This window comes from Diabrotica virgifera, chromosome 8 (assembly GCF_917563875.1).
Source record: "Diabrotica virgifera virgifera chromosome 8, PGI_DIABVI_V3a".
Taxonomy (NCBI): domain Eukaryota; kingdom Metazoa; phylum Arthropoda; class Insecta; order Coleoptera; family Chrysomelidae; genus Diabrotica; species Diabrotica virgifera.
The window spans coordinates 176,349,936-176,375,007 of NC_065450.1; the positions used below are offsets into that span (position 1 = coordinate 176,349,936).

A 25,072-nucleotide genomic window follows, 5' to 3' on the forward strand; every position below is an offset into this window, starting at 1 on the left:
AGGGCAAGGGTGGCGTTTATTCCCAAACCAGGAAAAACAGATTACACCTTAGCAAAATCCTACAGGCCTATAAGTCTGACCTCATTCATGTTAAAAACCATGGAAAAAATCTTGAATGAACACATCAAGAACAACAATTTAAATGAAAATCCACTGCACCAACGGCAATGGGCGTATAAGGCAGGGAAATCAGGTAAAGCCGCCCTGCACAATCTAGTGTCGGAACTCGAAAGGAGTCTGCATCAGAAAGAAGTCGCCCTTGCTGCATTTTTAGATATAGAGGGTGCATTTGATAATACCTCAATCGAGTCTATACAAAGCGCACTGGTGAGGAAGAAAATCAACAACACAACATGCAAGTGGATTATTCAGATGCTTCAGAGCAGAATAATATCCACAGATACGCATGAAGATACCATAAATCTGAGGGCAACTAAGGGATGCCCTCAAGGCGGTGTATTGTCACCGTCATTATGGAACATAGTTGTCGATGATCTGATTCATGGGCTAAGCGCCCAAGGAATCTGGGTCCAGAGTTTCGCAGATGATATCGTAATAGTAACTAGGGGAAAATTTCCCAGCACTGTTGCGTATCAGATGCGATATGCCCTTCACTACATAGAGAACTGGTGTCTGAAAGAGAACCTTTCCGTGAACCCTTTTAAAACTAAACTGGTAGCCTTTACAAATAAGAGGAAGCTTACTGGACTGAGTGAGCTGAAATTATTTGGAGAGGTTCTGGAAAGAACCAATGAGGTTAAGTATCTAGGGGTAACACTGGATTCGAAACTCAATTGGAATACTCATATTACCAATATAACCAATAGGGCTAAGCGACTCTTCTGGAACTGCAGACGAGTTGTAGGTAAAACCTGGGGATTGAAACCAAAGGTGATCTGTTGGTTGTACACATCAGTGATACGACCGACAGTTACTTATGGGGCAGTACTCTGGTGGAGAAAGACGGCTTTGCAATCTTGTGTGACCACTCTCACCACCCTACAAAGACAAGCGCTTCTAAATATAACAGGAGCCTTGAATAGTACAGGAACGGCTTTATTAGAGGCTATCACAGGTCTCCCTCCGCTGGAATTATATATTTCGGCGGTAGCCTTTATGACCATCCTGAGGCTCAAAGCAAACAATACTTGGAGGCCAAATTATGTATTGAATAGCCACACAAACATTACTGGGACTATACTTGAGGAATCCATCTCTATGATGAACTCAGATATGATGACACCAGAACTAATCTTCACTGAGAAGATTAACACAATTATACCATCTAGAGAACAAAAAGTCCCAAACATTAATGGGGACTTAATATGGTTCACTGATGGATCTAAAACTGCCCATAGTACTGGATCAGGGTCTTTGGGCAAACATGTAACTATAATAAATCTTACAGCCTAGGTCAACATACAACGGTGTTCCAGGCTGAAGTTTTTGCTTTGGTGGCCTGCATTGATGAAATCATTGATGAAGACCCTAAAGCTAAGAGAATCAACATTTACACAGATAGCCAATCGGCTATTCTGGCTGTAAAGAACCCTCTCACCAAATCAAAACTGGTGAGAAACTGCAAAGATCTCCTCAATAACCTGGCAAAAGACAATAAAGTGTCTTTAATATGGATGCCGGGTCATGAAGGGGGCATGGGAACGAACGAGCAGATATGTTAGCGAAACAAGGCTCGAGAGAAACTTTTGAAGGCCCAGAACCTTTCTGTGGCATCACTAAAGATGCTATGAAAAACGAGGTTCATAAATGGCTGATAAAGAATCATCAAAATAAATGGAGAACCACTCAAGGGCAAATCCAGACTAAAAAAATAATCAAGAATATTGATAAAAAACTCTCGAACAGTTTGATGAACCTCAATAAACGAGAGATCAAAACGGTCACTGAAATGGTGACTGGACATTGCCGTTTAAGAAATCACCTATATAAACTAGGTAAGGTGAATGAATCATGGTACAGAAAGTGCGAAATGGAAGAAGAAACTGCCATACACATACTATGCCAATGCAGTGTGCTAGGTGATGCAAATAAGGTTAGAACCAGAAGAGATCCTAAAACTACCAATAAGAAAACTGTTGGCCTTCGTTGAGGCCACAGGACTTATTAAAGTTTAAGGAGAAGAACAGGGTTTGGTACAAAGGTCTTATGACCAAGTGCCAGAGACTAACGAGTCTCGCCTGAGTTAAGAAAAAGAAGAAGAAAAGAGATGTTATTTAATTAAATTAACAGCTTATGTTTCATTTCAGTTCAGAGATTATCCACCCTCCCCATACTTCCGTTTCAGTCTCTTCAGACCTCTTCAGTTGGGCTACATGAACACCTCTCTATGTTATGTTGCTTTCTTTCTTCTATCTTGTTGAATTCTTTGTAAATTCTACGTTAAATGGAAAACATATAAAAATGAATGTTGAACATTCAATAATTCATTGCACATTAATCATTAACTGAAGCAAAATACCTTGATATAAATTTCAAGTTCGTAGATCTCGTACCCTTACATTTAATAATACCAAATAAAATTTTAAATACTTTACCTTTTTACTACCTGAACTCTCATATCGTTTTTAAATTTAGGTGATAAAGTTGACCACGTTGTTTTAATGTCAATCACTCCAGCTCTGCACAAGACCGTTATAGCTTCTATAGCTAGAGAACATGGTAAAGCGCCATTGTCGTCATCACAATCATTTAATATTTTCGACAAATGTGCTATGACATCTTTTCCATATAGTTCTGGTCTAAAATAAAGCAATAATAATATAAAACTAAAACACAATTCTTTAGTTTTCTTTATCAATTGAACTATTTGGTTCGTCCACACCATTATGAATAACAATTTTTATTTTTTCCTATTTTTGTAGAGAATATTTTTGAATTTATTTTTCAATATTATAATTATTTATCAGTTTTTTGACACTCCTTATATACGAGAAGGCAAAGATTTCAGTGAGTTAAACTATTCATTTTTAACTTTTTTCACGAAGACCTTAAAATTTTTTGTTTACAACACCTACAACTCCGAAAAGTGTGTAGAAAATAATATAGTCCAACTCCAACTCAGCAACAGCAGTACGAAGAATAGCAGGCCTGCTCAAGATTGTTCACCGAGAATTGACAAGGTAGGAAAAATCTTTCTATTACAACTTTAAAGTCTGTTTGTTTTTACAGCTATTTTTTTTTATTTTAAATTCACCCTATGGTACCTACCTACAGTCCATTTATAAAGCTCACTGAGTTAGTAGTCTCCTACAAGAAAGATTCACTATTAAAACAATAATCGTTCGTTAAAAATACAAAGAAAATACTAATACGAAAAGAGAAATTGTAAGTTGTCATAATCAAACAAGACTCAGGAAAAAATAGACTAATAATAATCAATGATTAATAATAATCAATGATGAACAAGAAGCTGTCATACGAATAAATAATTTAAACACCAATAAAATAAAAATCGTAATGCTGTTAAATTTACTAAGACGTACCCAGGAGCTGATATAGGCTCAGATCATAACCCGGTAGTTACTGTGATAGAGGCGAGACCAAAAAAGATTAGGAGACCACACAGAAAGACACTAGATTTAGATAAACTTAGAAACAAAAATATACGACAAGAAACAGGAGAAGAAATAAATGAAAACCTCAGTTCAGTGCAACAACAAATTAACGATACAGATAACGTTAACCAAAAATTAAAGTACATAAATACAGCTATACAAACAGCAGGAAAGAAACATCTGACAAAAACGACAACAAAGAACAAGGGGTGGATGACACAGGACATACTAGACTTGATGGAACAAAGAAGAAAGATGAAGAATTACCTAGGCAAATACAAAGAAATAAACAAACACATAAAAAAGAGAATAAAAGAAGCCAAAGAGGCGTGGATTAAAGAACAGTGTGAAGAAATGGAAACCTATGAGAAAAAGTACGATGCGTTCAATATGCACAAAAAAGTAAAAGAGATAAAAGGAAGCATAAAGAAATGCCAAATAGGTAAACTTAAAGACAAAGATGGAAATCTTATTGTAGATCTAGAGAATAAAATAAAAAGATGGACAGAATACCTGAATGAATTATTTGAAGACGATAGAAACAACTTAACTCAGATAACCAATGCAACTGGGCCAGACATATTGAAAGAAGAAGTAGAATACGCAATAAGAAACGTTAAAAATGGAAAAGCAAACGGACCTGATGAAATCCCTACAGAACTGCTGAAGCTTTTGAATGATAAATCCGTAACCGTAATATTGCATATATTCAATACAATATACAGTACTGGAGAAAACTAAGGCAATGCAATGTTCAGATCATCGAACAATCTCCTTGATGAGTCACCTGCTTAAAATATTTCTTAGAGTCATCCACAACCGAATCTATCAAAAACTAGACATCGATATTAACGATACACAGATGGGATTCAGAAAAGGATTAGGTACAAGAGATGCTCTCTTTGCCTTGAACGTTCTAACACAGAGATGCCTAGATGTTAACCAAGAGGTACACGCCTGCTTTATAGACTTTGAAAAGGTCTTTGACAAAGTACGCCACAGTAAACTCAAAGAAATCCTGGAGAGTAAGAACATTGACACCAGAGACATACAAATAATATTAAATCTGTACTGGAATCAGCGAGCTAATATAAAAATAGAAGATCAAACATCGGACGAAATAGAAATACGTAGAGGGGTACGACAGGGTTGTATATTGTCACCGATCTTGTTTAATATCTACAGCGAACAAATATGCCAAGAAGCTCTCTCATATGCAAACGAAGGGATAATAGTCAATGGAGAAGTTATCAATAACATTCGATATGCTGACGATACTGTGATAATGGCAAGAACAGCGGAAGATCTACAACATCTAGTTGAAAGTATGAATGAGATATGTAATAATTACGGCATAAGGATGAACGTCAAAAAAACCAAATACATGACCCTCAGTAAGAATCCAATAAATGACACTAGTATCACAATAAACGGTACCCAACTTGAAAAAGTAAACGAATACAAATACTTGGGAACCCTTATCAATGAAACAGGTGACCGAAATCACGAGATAAAAAGACGTATTGAAATTGCCAGGTCTACTTTTATAAAAATGAAAAAATTATTTTGTAATCGTGATATTAGTATTCATCTACGAACTAGAATGTTAAAATGCTATGTATTCAGTACTTTGCTCTACGGTGTTGAGTCATGGACTCTTAAACAGAGGAATATTAAAAATCTTGAAAGCTTTGAGATGTGGTGCTACCGCCGTATACTAAGAATAAGTTGGGCGGATAAAATTACAAATGAAGAAGTAATACGCAGAATAAATAACGAGCCAGAAGTTCTGCTGAATATAAAAAAGAGAAAACTTGAATACTTAGGCCACCTGATGAGAGGACAAAAGTACACATTCCTACAAAATATAATGCAAGGAAAAATCCAAGGACGAAGAAATCCAGGCCGTAGAAGAATGTCCTGGATGAGAAATTTGATAGAGTGGTTTGGCTGTACCACTAACGAATTGTTCAAAACAGCAGTATATACAATTAGAATCGCCCTAATGATATCCAATCTCCGATAGAAGAGGCACTCAAAGAAGAAGAAGAAATAAAAATCAAAAGAGGCGTTAGACAGGGCTGTGTCTTGCCGCCATCACTGTTTAATGCATACTCAGAACAGAAGAAATATTCAAAAAAGCATTAGAAGATGAAGTAGCAGGCATAAAAATAAATGGCCTACCCATATGTAAAATTAGATACGCCGATGACACAATACTAATATTACAGATCTACTAAGAATTTTAGATAAGGTTGTTGCAACGAGTGAAGAATTTGGTCTGTCACTAAACATAAAGAAAACGAAATCCATGGTTATATCAAAGAAAAATATTAGAAACATAAATCTACAAGTAAATAATAAGACGATAGAACGAGTTCAGAATTATAACTATTTAGGGACAAACATTAGTGAAACAAACGATTATACCAAAGAAATCCGAATTAGAATAGAAAAGGCTAGAAGTGCATTTACTAATATGAAACAAATTAGTAAAGACCTCAGCCTAAATCTTAGAAAGCGAGTACTAAAATGTTATGTATTTTCTGTTATTTTGTATGGTGTGAAGACATGGATTCTCAATAAACAATGCCTCAATAGATTGGAAGCATTTGAGATGTGGACGTATCGAAGAATGCTGAGAATCTCCTGGACAGACAGAATAACCAATGAGGAAGTACTAAGGAGAATACAGAACAGCAGGGAGATACTGGATTCCATCAAAATAAGAAAACTTCAATACTTGGGTCATATAACACGTGGTGACAGATATGAACTCATAAAATTAATTATGCAGGGAAAGATTCAAGGAAGGCGCAGCATAGGTAGGAGAAAAATGTCCTGGCTGAAAAATCTCAGAGAATGGTTTGGATACAGCTCAACTGAACTCTTTCGGGCTGTAGTATCAAAAGTGAGAATAGCAATGACGATTGCCAACCTTCGTCACGGAGATGGCACGTAAAGAAGAATAATCAATGATCATGATGAACGCTGTTGGATCAACATGTAAATATAGGCCTGGATCCCGCGTAATAAAAAAATTTGTTAATAGCTTAACGGTGTCTAGTCGGACAAAATTTTGATGTATGTGAACACTGGAACAAGGGGAAGTTTTAATTGTGGAACGTGATTTTAATCGTGGAACGTGTCATCATGACAAGTTTATGATTGTAAAAACTAGCAGGTTGTTTTTCTTTTTCTTCGTTTTAATTGTGGAACGTGATTTTAATCGTGGAACGTGTCATCATGACAAGTTTATGATTGTAAAAACTAGCAGGTTGTTTTTCTTTTTCTTCAAGTGCCATCTCTGCGACGAAGGTTGGCAATCATCATGGCTATTTTGACCTTCGTGGCAGCTGCTCTGAACAGTTGAGCTGCAACCAAACCATTCTCTCAGGTTTTTCAACCAGGAAACGAGTCTCCTTCCTACACTTCTACTACCTTCTATTTTTCTTTGAATTATGAGTCTCAAGATATTATATCTTTCGACTCTCATCACATGTCCGAGATACTGCAATTTCCTTTCTTTTATTGTGTTTTCAATTTCCCTCTCTCTGCCTATTCTCCTTAATAGTAAAGGCGCAAATATTTTACGGCTATCCCTACTTTTTCTGTCTTTACACGGCAAATTACGTGTAGTAAAATTCTCACTGGTATGGATATGTAAACATTACTTGACAATGTCATGATTAACTTTAAAGAGATGGCTTTTGAATGTTCTTAGATAACTGTTACTTGCTTAAATTATTAAATCAGTTAATTAATATGATTATTTCATTCATAGGAGATTCTGACCAATAGAAAGTTACAGAAATCTGAATTAAATCGATAATTTTTGATAATTGCCCGTCGTTAAGTATATTACGTCAGATGCCCTTCGTTGCTACGAAAAAATACATTCAGTGACAAAATGACAATTAATGTTTTAAAAATTATAAAAGTGATGACTTTCAATCGTCAAATATTTATAAAAAATTTTTGTTTATTGTACTAATTTGTACTTACATAAATAAATTACAATAAAATTTTGGTTTTGAACAGTTTTATTCATGAAATAATCGCAACAAATTGCACTCGAACTCTAAAATTAATATAGAATTTTAGAGCTGTTGTGCAATTACTACTGATAATTTTTTCACTATGTATTCAGTGATTGTAATAATTTATATAGGTACTGTACAACAAAAACTAATATATCAAGAAAAGGAGAAAAGTGATAAAGTGATTTTTTAATAATGTATTGTTACTATGGGACGCTTACAATTTTGAACATATTTAACAACAAAATACTTGGATCACAGAATAAATCCTGGTGTATTCTCTGCTTGGATCTTGCATAAATAATAAACATAACTTTTTATTAAGTTCACATCTTAAATCAATTATTTATCAAATACACCATCAATATTATTTAATCAAAAACTCAAAATATTCCCGATGCCATGTCAAATATTTAAAATTGTCACTGTCTTGTTACCATATTCTATTCGACTCAGTGCGTTGTATGACAAAGATAGCGAATATTCGATTTGGAAAATATCACCGCGGACATGGTGTCCATTTTTTTCGAATTCCGAAAAAACTAATAAATATTTTTAAAAAATTTAAACGCAGAATGAAAGACTAAATTATTATCGAGGGCCAAAAGTCCCTTTGAATAAATAAAAAGTTTTTTTTTTGAATAAAATATTTGAAATTTAACGACTTTCGGCCCTCGGTAAGAACGTAATCTTTCATTCTGCATTTAAATTTTTCAAAAATACTTATTAGTTTTCTCAGGATTCGAAAAAAATGAATCCCCATTTGAATAGCATTGCAGCCGAAAATACGTACCCATCCCCTTAACACTTCCATATTATTAAACAACAGGTTGTTTTTAAGTTTATTCAATAGCAAACTTTATATAATATATGAAAAATGTTTGTCCGACAGATATGTTGGGCATTTTAATAAGTTCGACACGTAGAACCTGTCAATTGACATGAATTATGTTGCTGGTAAATAGCAGTCTGATTTTTGCATGAAAATAATGAAAGGGTAACAAATCAATTGGAAGTTCTGTCCGACAAAAATACATGGGACGTTTTCGTAGTCTGACGTTCGAAACCTGTAACCTGTTCCACAATTAAAACTTCCCCTGTTCCAATGTTCCCGTACATCAAAGTTTGTCCGACTAGACACCGTTAAGCTATTAACTTTTCAGCTTGCTATTAATAATTTTTTTTGGTACGCGGGATCCAGGCCTAATAATATATCTTGGATTATACATATCGCCGCTTGGCAAGAACGTAGGCTTAATTCAAAAAAGACGATTTTAGAGGAGAGGCATTTTAAAATTTTATGGAATTGATTATGAGCATAACTCCGAAAAAGTTGTTATTTTACTTTAAAGAAATTACTTATACAATTTGGTTAGAAATATATCTAATTACAAACTGTGATAACTAGATGAATTTAAAAAGTGTTTGTGTTAACCCCTATTACATTTGAGTCTTTTTTCTGACCTAACTAAAACAGGATCTTTATTTTAGAGAGAATTTTCACAAAAAATAATCTTAAGTATAAGATCGGTCGTCCTTGACGAGAAATAAACACACAAATTGCTTCACATTCTGCGCTATTCTGCGGCGTAACTAACTTGGATCTATATTCATACGAAAATGTTAAGTATTTAACTAATTTCGCGCTAAACAAATATAGACACTTGACGCCATCTCTTAGCGACTATTATTATTAACGTCATAGGTCTTTATTCACGCGATAGATACTTTTATTTGTAGTAGATCTGCATTAATAAGTCAATTTCGTCAAATTTTGACTTAAGCCTACGTTCTTGCGTAGTGGCGATATTATAAACTTTTATTACTACTAGTTTTATTTGAATAAAGTGAAAAGCAATTGATATTTTAAATTATTTAAGGGTGAGTGGGGCAAAATGATTCCTGTAACATCTTTTTAGTCTACACATAATGAAAAACGAATTTAAGTACAGTTATGCTCTAGTGGGAGTGTATTCGAATTCTGGCCCAGGTACAGAAAAATAAAAAGCTAATGTAGTAGTTCTTCCACTATCTACTAGGGTGGAGCAGTACGGTAAAAGATATGGGCTTGCGGCTTGGTGATACTCATCCATAGATCCCTACCGAAAGGGATAACTTCTACATTAAAATACGCCATTACAGGTGAAAATACTACCACACGCAATGGGCATCTTGTGCATGCAATGTGGAGGACAAGACAGCTTTATAATGCCATTTTCTCTGTAATATTCTATAGCTTCGGCAGACCGAGTACCTTGAATTACCACCATGCAATTATAGGACCTTATCTTCAATTGAGCACTGTGTATGTTGCAGAAAATACTTTTAGAACAGGATGAAGGTGTCAGATTTTGTGTATTCAGATTATTCGTAAGGAGAGAAAGTGTTGCATATGGGACGCTTTGAAATAATTCATTCCTTCTTTTGCGACGGATTATTATTGCTGTAGGAATGAATTGACCCGCGCCATTTACATGGAGAACAATAGTGCAATTTTGTCCCTCTTCAGCGCTTGTTAGGAAACCAACCTGTTTCCGCCCTTTATGTGCTGAAATTTTGGGCAACTTGCCTTGTCTGGTTATCAGACTCGCCCACATTATACAGGGTGTAACAAAAATACAGGTCATAAATTAAATCACATATTCTGGGATCAAAAATAGTTCGAATAAACCTAACTTACCTTAGTACAAATATGCAGATAAAAAAAGTTACAGGCCCTTTGAAGTTACAAAATGAAAATCGATTTTTTCCAATATATCGAAAACTATTGGAGATTTTTTATTGAAAATGGACACCTGGCATTCTTATGGCAGGAACATCTTAAAGAAAAATTATAGTGAAATTTGTGCACCCCATAAAAATTTTATGGGGGTTTTGTTCCCTTAAACCCCCCAACTTTTGTGTACGTCTCAATTAAATTATTATTGTGGTACCATTAGTTAAATTCAATATTCTTAAAACTTTTTTGCCACTTAGTATTTTTTCGATAAGACAGTTTTTATCGAGTTGAGGCTTATTTTTTAATATGTTTACATAAAATTTTTTATGGGGTTTTGTTCTTTTAAACCCCCCAAATGTTTGTGTACGTTCCAATTAAAATATTACTGTGGTACCATTAGTTAAAAACAGTGTTTTTAAAACTGTTTTGCCTCTTTGTATTTTTTCGAAAAGGCACCTTTTATCGAGATGTGGCTTCTTTTTTAATATGGTTCAAAATATACCTAAAAATGTAAATCATACATGAATTTTCATATTATTACCAAGTCTCCATAATCGTACTTAACCATATACAAATATGTGGTGGATTTGGCAAATATTCAAAATATCTTGATAAAAACTGACTTTTCGAAAAAGTACTAAGAGCCAAAAAAGTTTTAAAAACATTGTGTTTAACTAATGGTACTACAATAATATTTTAATTGGAACGTACACAAAAGTTTGGGGGGGTTTAAAGGAACAAAACCCCCATAAATTTTTTATGGAGTGTCCAAATTTTACTATAATTTTTTCTTAAGATGCAACTGCTATAAGAATACCACATGTCCATTTTCATTAAAAAATACCTAATAGTCTTCGATATATTGGAAAAAATCGATTTTTATTTTGTAACTTCAAAGGGTTGTAACTTTTTTTATATGCACATTTGTACTAAGGTAAGTTAGGTTCAATCAAACTATTTTTGGTACCAGAATATGTGATTAAATTTATGACCTGTATTTTTGTTACAGCCTGTATATTCTCACAGGATTGATGATACTTTTTGTATATATTTTGAGGAAGTACAAAACTCAAAGAAGTACCACAAAATGTATATATACATTTTGTGGTACTTCTTTGAGTTTTGAGATACCTCGAGACCACATTTGAGAATGGATACTTCTCTTCATGTATATATTTTGTATTTCATCTAAAAGGAAAAAAACTCAGCGACTTTATTAAAGCCTCTCGCTCTGGCAGCTGAGGTTGAGGTAGCCTCAGGAGTTCTAAAGGAAATCTCTAAAATCTTTTAGAGATTTCTTCTCTTAGAGTCAGCTCTAAAGCTCCTGACATTTTGTTATTAGAAAACCTGTGTTTAATACCGTTCCTTTCCGTAAGCTCGTAGGTCATTCCACCAATGTTTTTCTCTGTCATACCGAATAGTCGGTCTTCCATCTCTAAAATATACTCCTTTAAGTAAGTCTCCAATTCTTTTGGCAATTTGACATTTACAAATTTGACCATAGCTCTGAAGATGAAAGCACTCAGCTAAGAATTAAATGCTTTACACACTTTTAAAGTAGCGCTTCCTATAGATACCACAAAAGATCATCGATAACAGATTACAAGGTACATATTTGTTAGTCAAAAATAAAGAAAGATGGCCACTACAATAAAAGTAAGTCGGCCACAAACCAACAATTTTTTTTAAAATATTGAATGGGTTGCATGTATGAACCCATATTAAGAAATGAAATAAAATAATGTTCTCACAATCAATTTATTATCTACTCAGAACTATCGGTTTTGCTGTCCATAATATGTCCAGCATCATCAGGTCCCGGTATCAGTAGACTAAATGATCTCGGTGTCGGTATAAGGAATGATTTCAGAAGTAAGCACTGTCATACTTTTTTGCTCAGTTTATTGCTATTAGGGAACTGAAGGCAAGGATGGGCTTAACTGCATTGATTAACAAATAAGTGGGCTGGATCTTGAGGGGAAGGTGGTAATTAACAGCCAACCAACCATTGATCAGTAGATATTGTTTTTTTATGGAATAATAAAGTGATGTTATTTATTTATTTATATCGGTTTTATTTCTATTTATTGTAGAGTTTTATTTATTATGTGTTATTTGTTAAATTTTATATTTGTTGTGTAACCGGCAAAGTTCAAATTAGATATAGTGGCAGACGAAGGGATATCTAAGAGAAGAAATGATCATTTATCATTTCTTGTTAATCAATGCAGTAGCCAATCATTGCCTTCAGTTCCTTAATAGCAATAAACTGGACAAAAAAGTATGATAGTGCTTACTTCTGAAATCATTCCTTATACCGACACCGAGATCATTTAGTCTACTGATACCGGGACCTGATAATACTGTGCATTTTATAGACAGTGAAACCGGTCGTTCGGAGTAAATAATAAATTGATTGTGAAAACGTCTTTTATTTCATTTCTTAATTTTTTTTTAATTGAGCCGACTAACATTTTTTCTGGATTTCCACAACTGAAATTTATAACTGATAACAATATTAATATTAAAATAAAAGGTTTAATAGATTGTAGAATATTTCTGGTGGAATATCATTATGATAACTTAGTTTAACACCTTTATGCCAAATGGATACTTACTTTTTTTCACAGATTTTCTTAAGAATGTATGCTTTAACAACATTCCGTTCCCATACTTTCTTAACGGGAACATTTTGTACCAAAAGATCTTCCAAGTATATATAACATTTATTATCGATTTTCCAAGCGTCGTACGCTAAAGAAAGAGCCATGTTAAACAGATTTTCTGAACCTTTGCTTACTGCTTGTATCATTGCTATAATTTTGGGAATATTATCACGTAGAATAATTAATCTTGGCAATGCTGTTAAGAAATGATGCGACGGATTTTTAGGAATTACGTACAAAATTAGTGTTAGCAATTTTGAAGAGAGTGAAATTTGATTTTTGGTGCAGATAAGTAATAATTCCAAAATAATCATTGATATTTCCGGATCAGTATAATCAACCATCATCAGACCACAGAGAATATTAAACATTTCCGCAATGAATTCTTCAGGAACTTCTTGTAGTTCCTTCAGCCATATTTTTAGGAGGTTTTCCTGTGAAAATCGCTCTAAATTCATAGCTAACGTTACAGAAAGAAATACAGTTTTATTTGTACAAATTTGATCTTTATATTTATCAGCGAATGCTTTTAAACTCGCATTATTTTCTTTTTCATCATGCTGACGATTATCGATAATAGCAATGATGTTTGCAGCAACTTCGTATGCTTCATTCGTTAATAAACAAGGTGCTGCTAACCATGGTAGTAAAGATGCTCGAACTGTTTCTAAAGCACACAAATTGATTGCTTTATTTGATTTTATAGCAGTTTTGCCTAAAATTAAGAAAACATTTTTAATAATAATGCAGTACCGAATGTTATGTATGAGAGAGAGAGAGAGAGAGAGGGGGGAGCTGAAAGGCAAGTTTACAGCGCCCACAAAATAACTGGAGCATATTGATATATACATACTACATTGGGATAATACGTTGATATACATTGGGATATACATTGGGTAAATGGTACAGAATATGCTGTATAAAGCCACATACATATAAGTAAATAAAAAAACTTATCAATAATAATTAAAGATAGGAACTTTAGTAATGAAGAAAAATAAGAGGTACACACAATAGACCAGGGCGGATCTGTAAAAATATTAGTACATTTGGACGTTGAGAGGTGACTCAATTTTTTTGCAGAAACTGCTTGAAAATAAATCAAATAATAATATTTGAGTTATTCTCCCTCTCAAAAAGGTCCGGAACATTGTTTAAATAATCAAAATGTCAAAAAATTAAGGAAGAATTCGATTTTTTCCTTGGTTTTTTGATTATAACTTTAAAAGTATTCATTTCCGAAAAAAGTTGTACTGACATAAAAGTTGCGTAATTAAATTTCATACAATATAGAATTGGTTAAAAATTTAAAAAATAGTCACCCTTGTTGCAAAATAGCAATAAATGTGAAAAAAACATACAAAAACAAATATTCGCATTTTACGTTTTTCAACCATTTATGCTACACTTAGGGCCTTCATATTTCACCCTGAAAAACTTTATGATACAGTAAAATAATACTGTAAATGTCATTAACATCGGTTCAATAGATTTTGCAAAATAAATTTTGCAATCCAGCTTTCGTAAAAAAAATTCATTTTTCAAAATGTTACAGGACTGAAAATAAAGCAGATAGCAAGTTGAAAATTTTTTTGCATATAGAAGTGTAAGTATCTTTCATTTGCAATTTTGCAATATTAAAATAGATTAACACCACGGCGTCAGGATTTTTTTTAAATAAACATTAATTATATTGGTGCTACGCGCAGGACAGCGGATAGTTTGCTCTGATTGGGCATTCCAATGACCTTTGATAATGATTGATACATTTTAATTTTTATTACATTTCGATATAAATAAATAAATTTGTTTATTGCAAAATAAAAACACATACTCTATCCTTTGAAATAACACTTTTATCAGCAAAAACTTTCTTTGTTCATATATTTTAACTTAAATAATAAAATTTTATCATTTTTAAACATATGCAATTGTTTAAACAATATTTCACAAACAATAATAAAATTAGTTTGATTTTTGTGGAATTAAAATATTAAAATACAACAAAATATAGAGTAAGAAAATAATATATTAGATAAAGATTGGAAGAAATTTTGGTGGAAATCAACTTGTGTGAATCGAACACCGCAGTCCTGCGCGTAGCACCAAAAATTATTGTTTATTTCAAAAAATTTCTGACGCCGTGGTAATTAATCGATTTTAATTTTGAAAATTGCAAATGAAAGGTACAGTATACTTCTATAAGCAAAAAAAAATTTCAACTCGCTATCTGCTTTATTTTCAGTCCTGTAACATTTTGAAAAAATGAATTTTTTTTGCGAAAGCTGGATTGCAAAATCTATTAAACCGATCTTAATGAAATATACAGTATTGTTTTACTGTATCATAAAGTTTTTCTGGGTGAAATATGAAGGTTCTACGTGTAGCATAAATGGATGAAAAACGTAAAATGCGAATACTTGTTTTTGTATGTTTTTTTCGCAATTATTGCTATTTTGCAACTAGGGTGACTATTTTTTAAATTTTTAACCAATTTTATGTTGTAGGAAATTTAATTACGCAACTTTTATGTCAGTACAACTTTTCTCGGAAATGAATACTTTTAAAGTTATAATCAAAAAACGAAGAAAAAAATCGAATTCTTCCTTAAATTTTTGACATTTTGATTATTTAAACAATGTTCCGGACCTTTTTGAGAGGGAGGATAACTCAAATATTATTATTTGATTTATTTTCAAGCAATTTCTGCAAAAAAATTTGAGTCACCTCTCAACGTCCATCTCAAAACAGATGCGCCCTGGAGTACAATGAAAGAGCGCTAAAGCAACTATAATATGTTTTTTAAGTGATCCCACAGGAAATAGTCTAAATGATTCATGTCGGGTGATTGAGGGGGCCATTCGATGAAACCACGTCTTCCAATCCATCTTCTGAGAAACACATTATTTAGGTATTGACTCACCACATGCGCATAGTGAGGTGGACCACCAATTTGGTGTCCATTTTTTGGACACCCTGTATAAATAATTATATTAATAAAAAGACTAAGTTTTCAATATAATAGCACATAAAACAATATCAAAAATGTTACTCTACATCCTACCACATTGAAAACAATGGGAACCTTCTTTGGTTACACCTCCGAGGCTTCTACAATTTGCAAGCCATAACGGATGCTGTGACTAAAGAAGATGAGGGAATTTTACAATTTATAATTCACGTCCCATCTGCTCAGCGCGGTAAAGTTCCAAGGAGAATGGTTCCCTTCGTACTCCAATCAGAGTAAATATGTAAATCAAAAATGAATAACCATTTTCAATTTCGTTGTAACACGAAACTACAGCCGCATCATATTCTAGTTCAATCAGAAAGTGCCGCAAGCAGCTCTACCGGTTTCGAAACTTATTAGTCTCTCATCAGGAGGCACATATGCTGATTTCTCTGACCCAACCAGGACAAACCCCGGCGTGCAGTTACGAATTGCAACGGACGAAATGGCATGGATGCCCTAGCGGCAACTGCTAACAAAAGACTAAGTTTTCAATCTAATAGCGCATAAAACAACATCAAAAATGTTACTCTACATCCTACCAGATTGAAAACAAGGTTCCCATTGTTTAAACTTAGTTTCGTGTTGCAACGGAATTGAAAATGGTTATTCATTTTTGAATTATGTTACTATTTATATTACTAAATAGAGAATTAAATACCCTTTCAAATGAGCTATCACACGACCCCTATTCTCATTTAAAAAATTATTGATTACATCATCACGCCCAGATCCAGGGCCGCGTTTAGGTCAATTGCCGCCCTAGGCAATTCTCTAGTAGCCGCCCTTCAAACATGTACCATTTGTGCGAAAAAAATGCAAACAGAATTTTTTATTTAGGGAGCGTTCAAGCATTATGTAACGCGATTTTTGAAGATTTTTGACCCCCCTCCCCCCCTACGTAACGCAATTTTTGAAGATTTTTGACCCCCCTAACCTGCGTTACGTAATACTTGAACGGTCCCTTAAATAAGAAATGTATTGTTTGGAAATGTATTAAAATGAGGAACATAGAATTTATAAAAAATAATATTTTACACAAGTGAGAAGAACAAAAATCACACTGATCACAGTATGGTATGAATTCACTTTTGACCGGTGAAAATAGACACAGAATGTTTTACATAAAAATGAAAAATTATGATTATGTATAATTTGCAATTTGCACTAGTATAAGATAGGAATATGTTGTGATAGCAGTAGCCGTTATTTTTTAACTGTTATTTCACTGAAGCTACTTCACATTGTTACATCATTTTAATAATATCTAACTGAAATATTCAGGTAGCTGACTACTTTTTTAATTATTGTAGACCCGTGTCCTGTCTAGAGTTCACGTCCGTTTTTTTAATTATTAACAATTTAATTTGTATGTAATTTCTACATACATTACATATATGCAATTTTATTATAAATGTATTAATTAATACAGGGTCTAATTTGTTTAAACATTTCTTGAAAAAAATATTTTTTTCCAAATATGTTACCTATTTTCTTAATCATATCATTATAGTATGGTATAACTAAATCCAAACCCAGACATCCAAAGTGAAAGTTATCCTCCAACACCAAATTGTTCTATATGATCTACATAATGTTCAGAAAAAAGTCACACCATTTTGAGCGTCGGGTTTAGGTAGGAGAGGGGGGAGAAATCGGTAAATTCGTAGTTTTTTAAGTTTTTCGTCAATATTTCTAAAACTATGCGGTTTAGCATGAACAACCTTCTATACAAAAATGTTCTACATTAAATTTGAAACAAAAAAGGTCCTCTGCATAATCCGTCTAAAATGAACGGTTCCAAAGTTATGGAGGTAGTATAGTATAATTGGTCCAAAAAAGGCCTAACCCAGACATTAAAAGTAAAAGTTTTCCTCCAACACCAAATTGTTCTATATGGTCCAGATATTATTCAGTAAAAAGTTACACCATTTTGAGCGTCCGGTTTGGGGGTTAAATAGGGGAGAAATCGGTAAATTAGTAGTTTTTTTATGTTTTTCGTCAATATTTCTAAAAATATGCTTTAATGTTCTATACAAAAATGTTCTACATTAAATTTAAAACAAAAAAGGTCCTATACATAATTGTTATAAAATCAACGATTCCACAGTTACGGAGGGTGAAAAGTGGAGGTTTTCGATACTTTTTATATTTTTTGAGCAATTTGTAATATTTTTACTGATTGAAAGAAATTTTCTTTAACAGGATTTGCTATTTCAGTGGCCGATGGTATGTTAGTGATAAGCCCTTGAAGAAACGTCAACCTCACCACCCAAAATCATCTTCAATTGCTCAAGACATATAAAAAGTATCGAAAACCTTCACATTTCACCCTCCGTAACTCTGGAACCGTTGATTTTATAACAATTAAGGATAGGACCATTTTTGTTTTAAATTTTATGTAGAACGTTTTTGTATATAACATTGTTTACGCTTAAACATAGTTTAAGAAATATTGACGAAAAACGTAAAGAAATAACTAATTTACCGACTTCTCCCTCATCTCCCCCCCCAAACCGGACGCTCAAAATGGTGTAACTTTTTACTGAACAATATGTGGATCATATAGAACAATTTGGTGTTGGAGGAAAACTTTTACTTTGGATGTCTGTCTAGGTTAGGCCTTTTTTTGGACCAATTATACTATACTACCTCCGTAACTTTGGAATCGTTCATTTTAGAAGGATTATGTATAGGGGCATTTTTTATTTCAAATTTATTGTGGAACATTTTTGTATAAAAGGTTGTTCATGCTAAACCTCATAGTTTAGAAATATTGACGAAAAACGTAAAAAACTACGAATTTCCGACTTCTCCCCCCTCTCCCCCCCAAACCCGACGCTCAAAAAGGAGTGACTTTTTTCTGAACATTATATGGACGATCTAGAACAATTTGGTGTTGGAGGATAACTTTCACTTTGGATGTCTGGGTTATGTCATTTTTTTAATCAATTCTATCATACTATTAATGATCATAGAAAAAGTTAAAGTACCTATATTTTAATAAATAAATTATTTTTATTAAATAATAATTTATTGAACATAATTTATTCATTAAAATATACCTTAACTTTTTCTATGATTAATAATGATATCATTACAAAAAATGGATTTTTGAGAAAATATTATTTTTTCAAAAATTGTTTAAAAAATTAGACTGTTTATTAATTAATAAATGTCTAGACAAATTGCATATTTGTAATTTACACAAAAGTACATACAAATTAAAAGAAGAAATATCAAAATTCATTGAGTAGATCCCAAGATATAGAAAATGGTAGTAGTTTAGTTGCTTTTTTAGTTTTTGAACTCGTGCATTTTTCGGCTCCCGCCAGGTAGCTGACAACTGTTTTAATTGCTGACCTATAGGATGAAAACCTACATGTTTCCTGCCTAGAGTTCGCGTTCGTTTTTTAGTTATTAACAATTTAGTGCAATCAACGCAGAAGCTCCCCCTTCACTTACTATGACTAATCATCATTTGAACTACATTTTTAAAAATTCGAGTAAAATATCATCTTTCCGAATACCTATGTAAGAAGATGTTTTGTAAATGTTTATAAACTAGTATTTTTTACTATATTAGATAATTTTTTATCTTTTCTTAATACATTTTGATAGGATCACTTTTCTACTTTCATTTGGCATACGCAGAATTGTCCTATCTTCATTATTTTCTGTCATTTGTTCTTGCAAAACAAAGGTCTCTGGGATAAACAAATAGAATACCTAACTTTTAAACTAATTAATGGATCGGTCTCAAATTTTGGGAGTTTGTTATGTACCCCAATACCCAACTTTGAGTAAAGCGAAACACTATAGTTCTAAGTTAGTTTTAGGAAAAGTTATTAATAAATAACGATTTTCAGTTATTTTGCAGTTTACGAAGCAACAAATTAACTTTTTGACTTTCAAAAATCGTCATTGTGAAGGTTTTTCAATGTTCTAAAAAAATAAATTTTGTAATTTTATGTCAACTATTTAGCTTTTTAATTGAGGGCAAAAAATGGAAAAAATCGCATTGATTGCACCAAATTGTTAATAATTAAAAAACACGATCTCTAGACAGGAAACATGAAGGTTTTCAATGTTTTCATCCTATAGGTCAAGTCTACAATAACTAAAAAAGTAGTCAGCTACCTTGATATTAATTTCATTGTCCCGAACATGGTCTATTTCTTGCTTATTTCCCTGACTGGAGTATTATATCAGTGCGACGACACGAATGTTATCTCCTTGTAATAATACAGTTTGAAAGTCCCAACTCTAATTCGATTTCCTACTGGTAATCAGTAGTTTCTGCAATATGTGCAATATTGATGTTTTCAGTCAATTCACCGACCGTGTTTGCGGAGCTTCTGGCGGCCCAATAATCACTAAATTTATGACTTCCGTTTTTTTTTTGATGAATAGTGTTAGGTTTAAGATAACAGAATGCTATGTTTGTTTTATTTTTGATATGAATGCAATTTCTTTTATTTAGAAACGAACGCCCACTTCTATTTAATTGATGGATGAATGATGAATATACATATTTGTTATTCGATTTTAATTTTTAAATACAAATATTTTTTTGTACAGTATTTTTGCCGCCCCAGGGGCGTCATTTGATAGGGTTAGGGGAGGCAGTTGCCCCCTCCCCTGAAACTGAAAATGACTGAAATTTACAAAAAATACTTTCAGTTTTCATTATTACATCATATAATATATAATGTATTGTATATTATAATGCTTGCCCCCCCCCAATCAAAATTTCAAGCCCCTGTGCCGCCCTCTCACAATTTGCCGCCCTAGGCAGCTGCCTATATTGCCTAATGGATAAAGCAGCCCTGCCCAGATCGATGACGTCACTAGTATGATATATGCCAAAAAATCGTAATTTAAAAATAAAAATCAACCTGTTTCGGAAATTTCTAATAATGTTGTTTATTTAGCTAATAGTGAATTTATGCGTTACTTTATGGACGCGCTGTATAAGAAAGTTCATTAGACTTCCAGAAAAACGTAAGATCTGAAAACAATCTAAACACCACCATAATATCGGCCGTATCACATGACCCTTACACACACAAAATCTATAAAAATCGTGCAAGCCCTTTCCGAGGTAATTAAGGCATTCCATACATAAAACTTTGTATGTTTGTATATATGCCACAAAGAGGTGAAATAGATAAATTGTAATGTAAACATATACTTACACACTTCAAGTAATTGTTTCAAATGGAGTGGTGAACAAGTATCGATAACTTCTGAAAAAATTAACAGAATACTGTCGATGGTCACTAAGGTTCTGTTTTCAATAACTTTTTTTAAATAACAGAGAACAGATTGCGCATCTAATTTGTTTATCGATAAATTACGTAGAGCATTCACCAACCACAATATTATCAATTCAATTTCGATAAATTTACTTATGTTGGGATTGTTCAAAGCTTCAATTAACTGATCACTTATTAGTGGTAAATCTTCGATTCTTTGTACCTGAAAGGTTTTTATATTTATCACTATCAAATAAACATTAAAACATGTTATTAAGATACTTAAGTATTTTTATTTATTATATTTTTGTAAAAAAAAACAGAAAAGTACCAAGATTACGCCAACTACCAAGCCAACAAATAGCATTTATGAATTACGAATTCTACCGCAGGAATAACGTAAAGGAGAAAGTGCTAAACACTGCTAAGATTCTTATTCTTCTTCAACCTGTTTGCATCCATTACAGGACTAAGGCTTCCCCATGAGTTCTTCACTCTTCTCTGTTTTGTGCTATGTGATGCCAGTTTCTCCCCACTTTTGCTTTGATGCCATCTAGTCACTGATTTTATGGTCTTCCTCTACTAAGACTGTGTTTGTTTACGTGGTCTCCAGTGTAAAATTTTGTCTCATTGTCTTGTTATGCCAGGTATCTTAATCAGCTAAATTTCATTTGCCCAATTCTTCCAATTGCATCTTCCACCTTCGTCTTTGTCCTGCTTTGCATGTCCTCGGTTTGAATATGTTCTCTAAGAGAAACCCCTAACATAGCTAGTTCTATACATATCTGTGATATTCTTAATCTATTAATTAAATGTATTGGTATCTTTTTGTTATTCAACACAACACTGAGTCTGCCCAAATTATCGCATTAACGCCTAATAGGATATTCGCTAAACGCGTTTTTTTTAAACGGTACACGCTAGAAAATAAAAAAGCTAGAACATAATATGAGCTGAGCACAATTTGGATTTCCAACTATCTTGGCACTCGTGATGCATTGTTTGAACTTTACGTAATATCACAGATACGTTTATAATCTATTAATAAATACAGAGCAATCATACACTACTTCAAGAAATTAACGCACCACCTTAAAATGGGTCATTTTTAATGTCTCGAATTTCCTCAACCTGTTGTCCGATTTAGGTGATTTTTTTAAATATGTTAGCCTTATTCTTTAAGAATATCGCTATAATAATATTGTTGCTAGACATGTAAATTGTCATTGTACACCGGGTGTACCAGTCAAATTATGTTTTTTCTCAAAGTTCACCACACCCTGTAGTCCATTCTTTCACGGTTTTTGCTCTAAATTTTAAAGAACCGCTTGGATTGACATGAAATTTGGCATACGTATAGCTTACATGTCAAAGAAAAAAAGTGATATTGTGCCGATGTGTGCTTTTGCCCTGGGGGTGACTTTCACCCCCTCTTGGGGGTGAAAAATATATGTCCAAAATAAGTCCGGAAATGGGTAAACTGACTAATTTTAAGTAACTTTTGTTCTATAGAGCTTTTTCGCCAAGTCAACATTTTTCGAGTTATTTGCAAGTGAACATGTTCATTTTTCAACAAAATAACCACATTTTTAGACGGTTTTTCGCAAATAACTCAAAAAGTATTTTGTTGAAAAAAACGTTCTTAGCAAAAATATAGCCTATAAAAAAGTAAAAAAATGGTTTACGCGTTAGGTCTCTGGATTTCGTAGAACCAGAGTTATAGCCAATGAAATATAGATTCATATTCACCAAATTTCAAATAAAATATTTCGACGTGAAATATTCAAAAAATTAAGCACTTTTTGGGGAAAATCTATTATAACTTTTTTAAAGAGTTTAAAAAAAGCTTTATTTCTGTTTTTACAAAAAGTTTCTAGCATTAAATTTAAGCAAGTTACGCTCAAAGTAAAGTTGGTCCCTTTTGTTTTTGCAAAAAAAAATCGGGAAGACCACCCCCTAATTAGCAACTTAAATTAAATTAATCGTTACCGCTCCACAAATTATTTTACTGATGTTGTGTTTATATGATCTATAAGTTTCATCGATTCAAAGTACTTATTTTTGAAAAAAATTGGTTTCAAAGTAAAATTTTTAAAAATTTAAATTTTGAAAAATATGTTTTTTTCAAAATAACTTAAAAATTATTAGAGATACCAAAAATCTCGAAAAACAAAAAAAGTTAGATTTGCTTTTCTGAATATCATGTATTTTTTTGTTTTTCTGTCAGACAAAAATTGATTAAGATTTGGTGTTTCTAAATTTGCATACATTCGTGATCCGTGACTCGTTTAACCCCTTTTAACTACAGCCCTTTCAATAATAAGGACTTTGAACCGATGAAACTTACAGATCATATAAAAAATATATACATGAGTCAAGAAACTTGTGAAGTCGTAACGATTAAGTTCATTTAAGATACTAATTAGGGGGTGATTTTCTCGATTTTTTTACCAAAACCAAAAGGGACTAACTTTATTTTGAGCGTAACTTGTTTCATTTTGATGCTAGAAATTTTTTTTATAAAACAAAAATGAAGCTTTTTTAAACACTTTAAATAAGTTGTATTGAGTTTTCCCCGAAATGTGCTTCATTTTTGGTTATTTCACGTTAAGGTATTCCATTTGGAATTTGACGAATATGAACCTATTTTTCATTAGCTATAACTCCGCTTCTACTAGGTGTAGAGACGTGATATATACACCATTTTTTTTTAAATTTTTTGCAGGCTATACTTTTGCTGAGAATGTTTTTTCGACAAAATACTTACTATTTGAGTTATTTGCGAAAAACTGTCTAAAAGCGTGGTTATTTTGTTGAAAAAATGAACATATTCACTGCCAAATAACTCGAAAAGTATTGACTTAGTGAAAAAACTCTATAGAACAAAAAATACTTAAAATTAGCCAGTTTATCCATTTCCTGACTTTCTTTGGACGAATATTTTTTCACCCCCAAGAGGGGGTGAAAACCACCCCCAGGGCAAAAGCACATATCGGCACAATATCACTTTTTTTCATTGGCTTGTTAGCTATGTGTATGCCAAATTTCATGTCAATCCAAGCGGTTCTTTAAAATTTAGAGGTTTTGCAATATTTTATTTTGAATATTCTAGCATTTATAAAATACTGAAATTAAAACCCAACTATAGCCTCAGATTTTCTTAACATACTGTTTTTTGATTCAATCGCTTATGTTGATGGATAATAAAAAAGTTAGGTACTTTAACAACTAGCCATGTCTTTCAAATGAAATGAGAGTTTGTGGTATAAACGTATGATACGGGGTGTTGAAATTTTTCTTACAAACTGACGATTTATTTATTGCTCTAAAATTGCGTTAATTTTTTGGAGTAGGTATTTTAAAAACATAATTACCTGCAACCATCCTAGTATGTTAACAAAGAAGTTTGAATCAACACAGTTTGAATTTAAGAGTAAAGTCCAGAGTCTATATCTTAGTAAATCATGTTCATGTTTTGATGGACAACATAAACAGTAGAGATAAAAAGGTTCAAATATTTTATTGACAATAGATCTAAAACAAATTAAACAATGTTAATATTTATTTATGTGATGAATAAATATCGTCGTCGACACAAGAAAACCGCTTAACTCCAATTTTTACTTAAAGTGAGATTTTATTGCCAGCTATTAGCCAATCGACTATTCTAGCTATCCGACAAATAATACGTCATTTAAATGCAGATTTCTAATTGTAAAATGTATTGGGACCGTGCAAGTTCGGCAAAGCGACATCTATTTCTACGCTCTGCAACTTTATTCGCACTTTTAATTATATTGGCCA

At 32.7% G+C, this 25,072-nt stretch overlaps 1 protein-coding gene across 1 annotated transcript in view; it reads right to left on the reverse strand.

The window, feature by feature from the left end:
• The window catches only part of LOC114340474 (focadhesin), an 86,661-nt gene that overhangs the window by 48,430 nt on the left and 13,159 nt on the right, over window positions 1–25,072 (reverse strand). The window contains exons 3-6 of the mRNA XM_028291221.2: window positions 24,643–24,802; window positions 21,209–21,491; window positions 12,953–13,715; window positions 2,556–2,759 (exon numbers count right to left, since the gene is read on the reverse strand). Of these exons, the coding sequence (XP_028147022.2) occupies window positions 2,556–2,759; window positions 12,953–13,715; window positions 21,209–21,491; window positions 24,643–24,802 (1,410 nt within the window). The remainder of the gene's footprint in view (window positions 1–2,555; window positions 2,760–12,952; window positions 13,716–21,208; window positions 21,492–24,642; window positions 24,803–25,072) is intronic.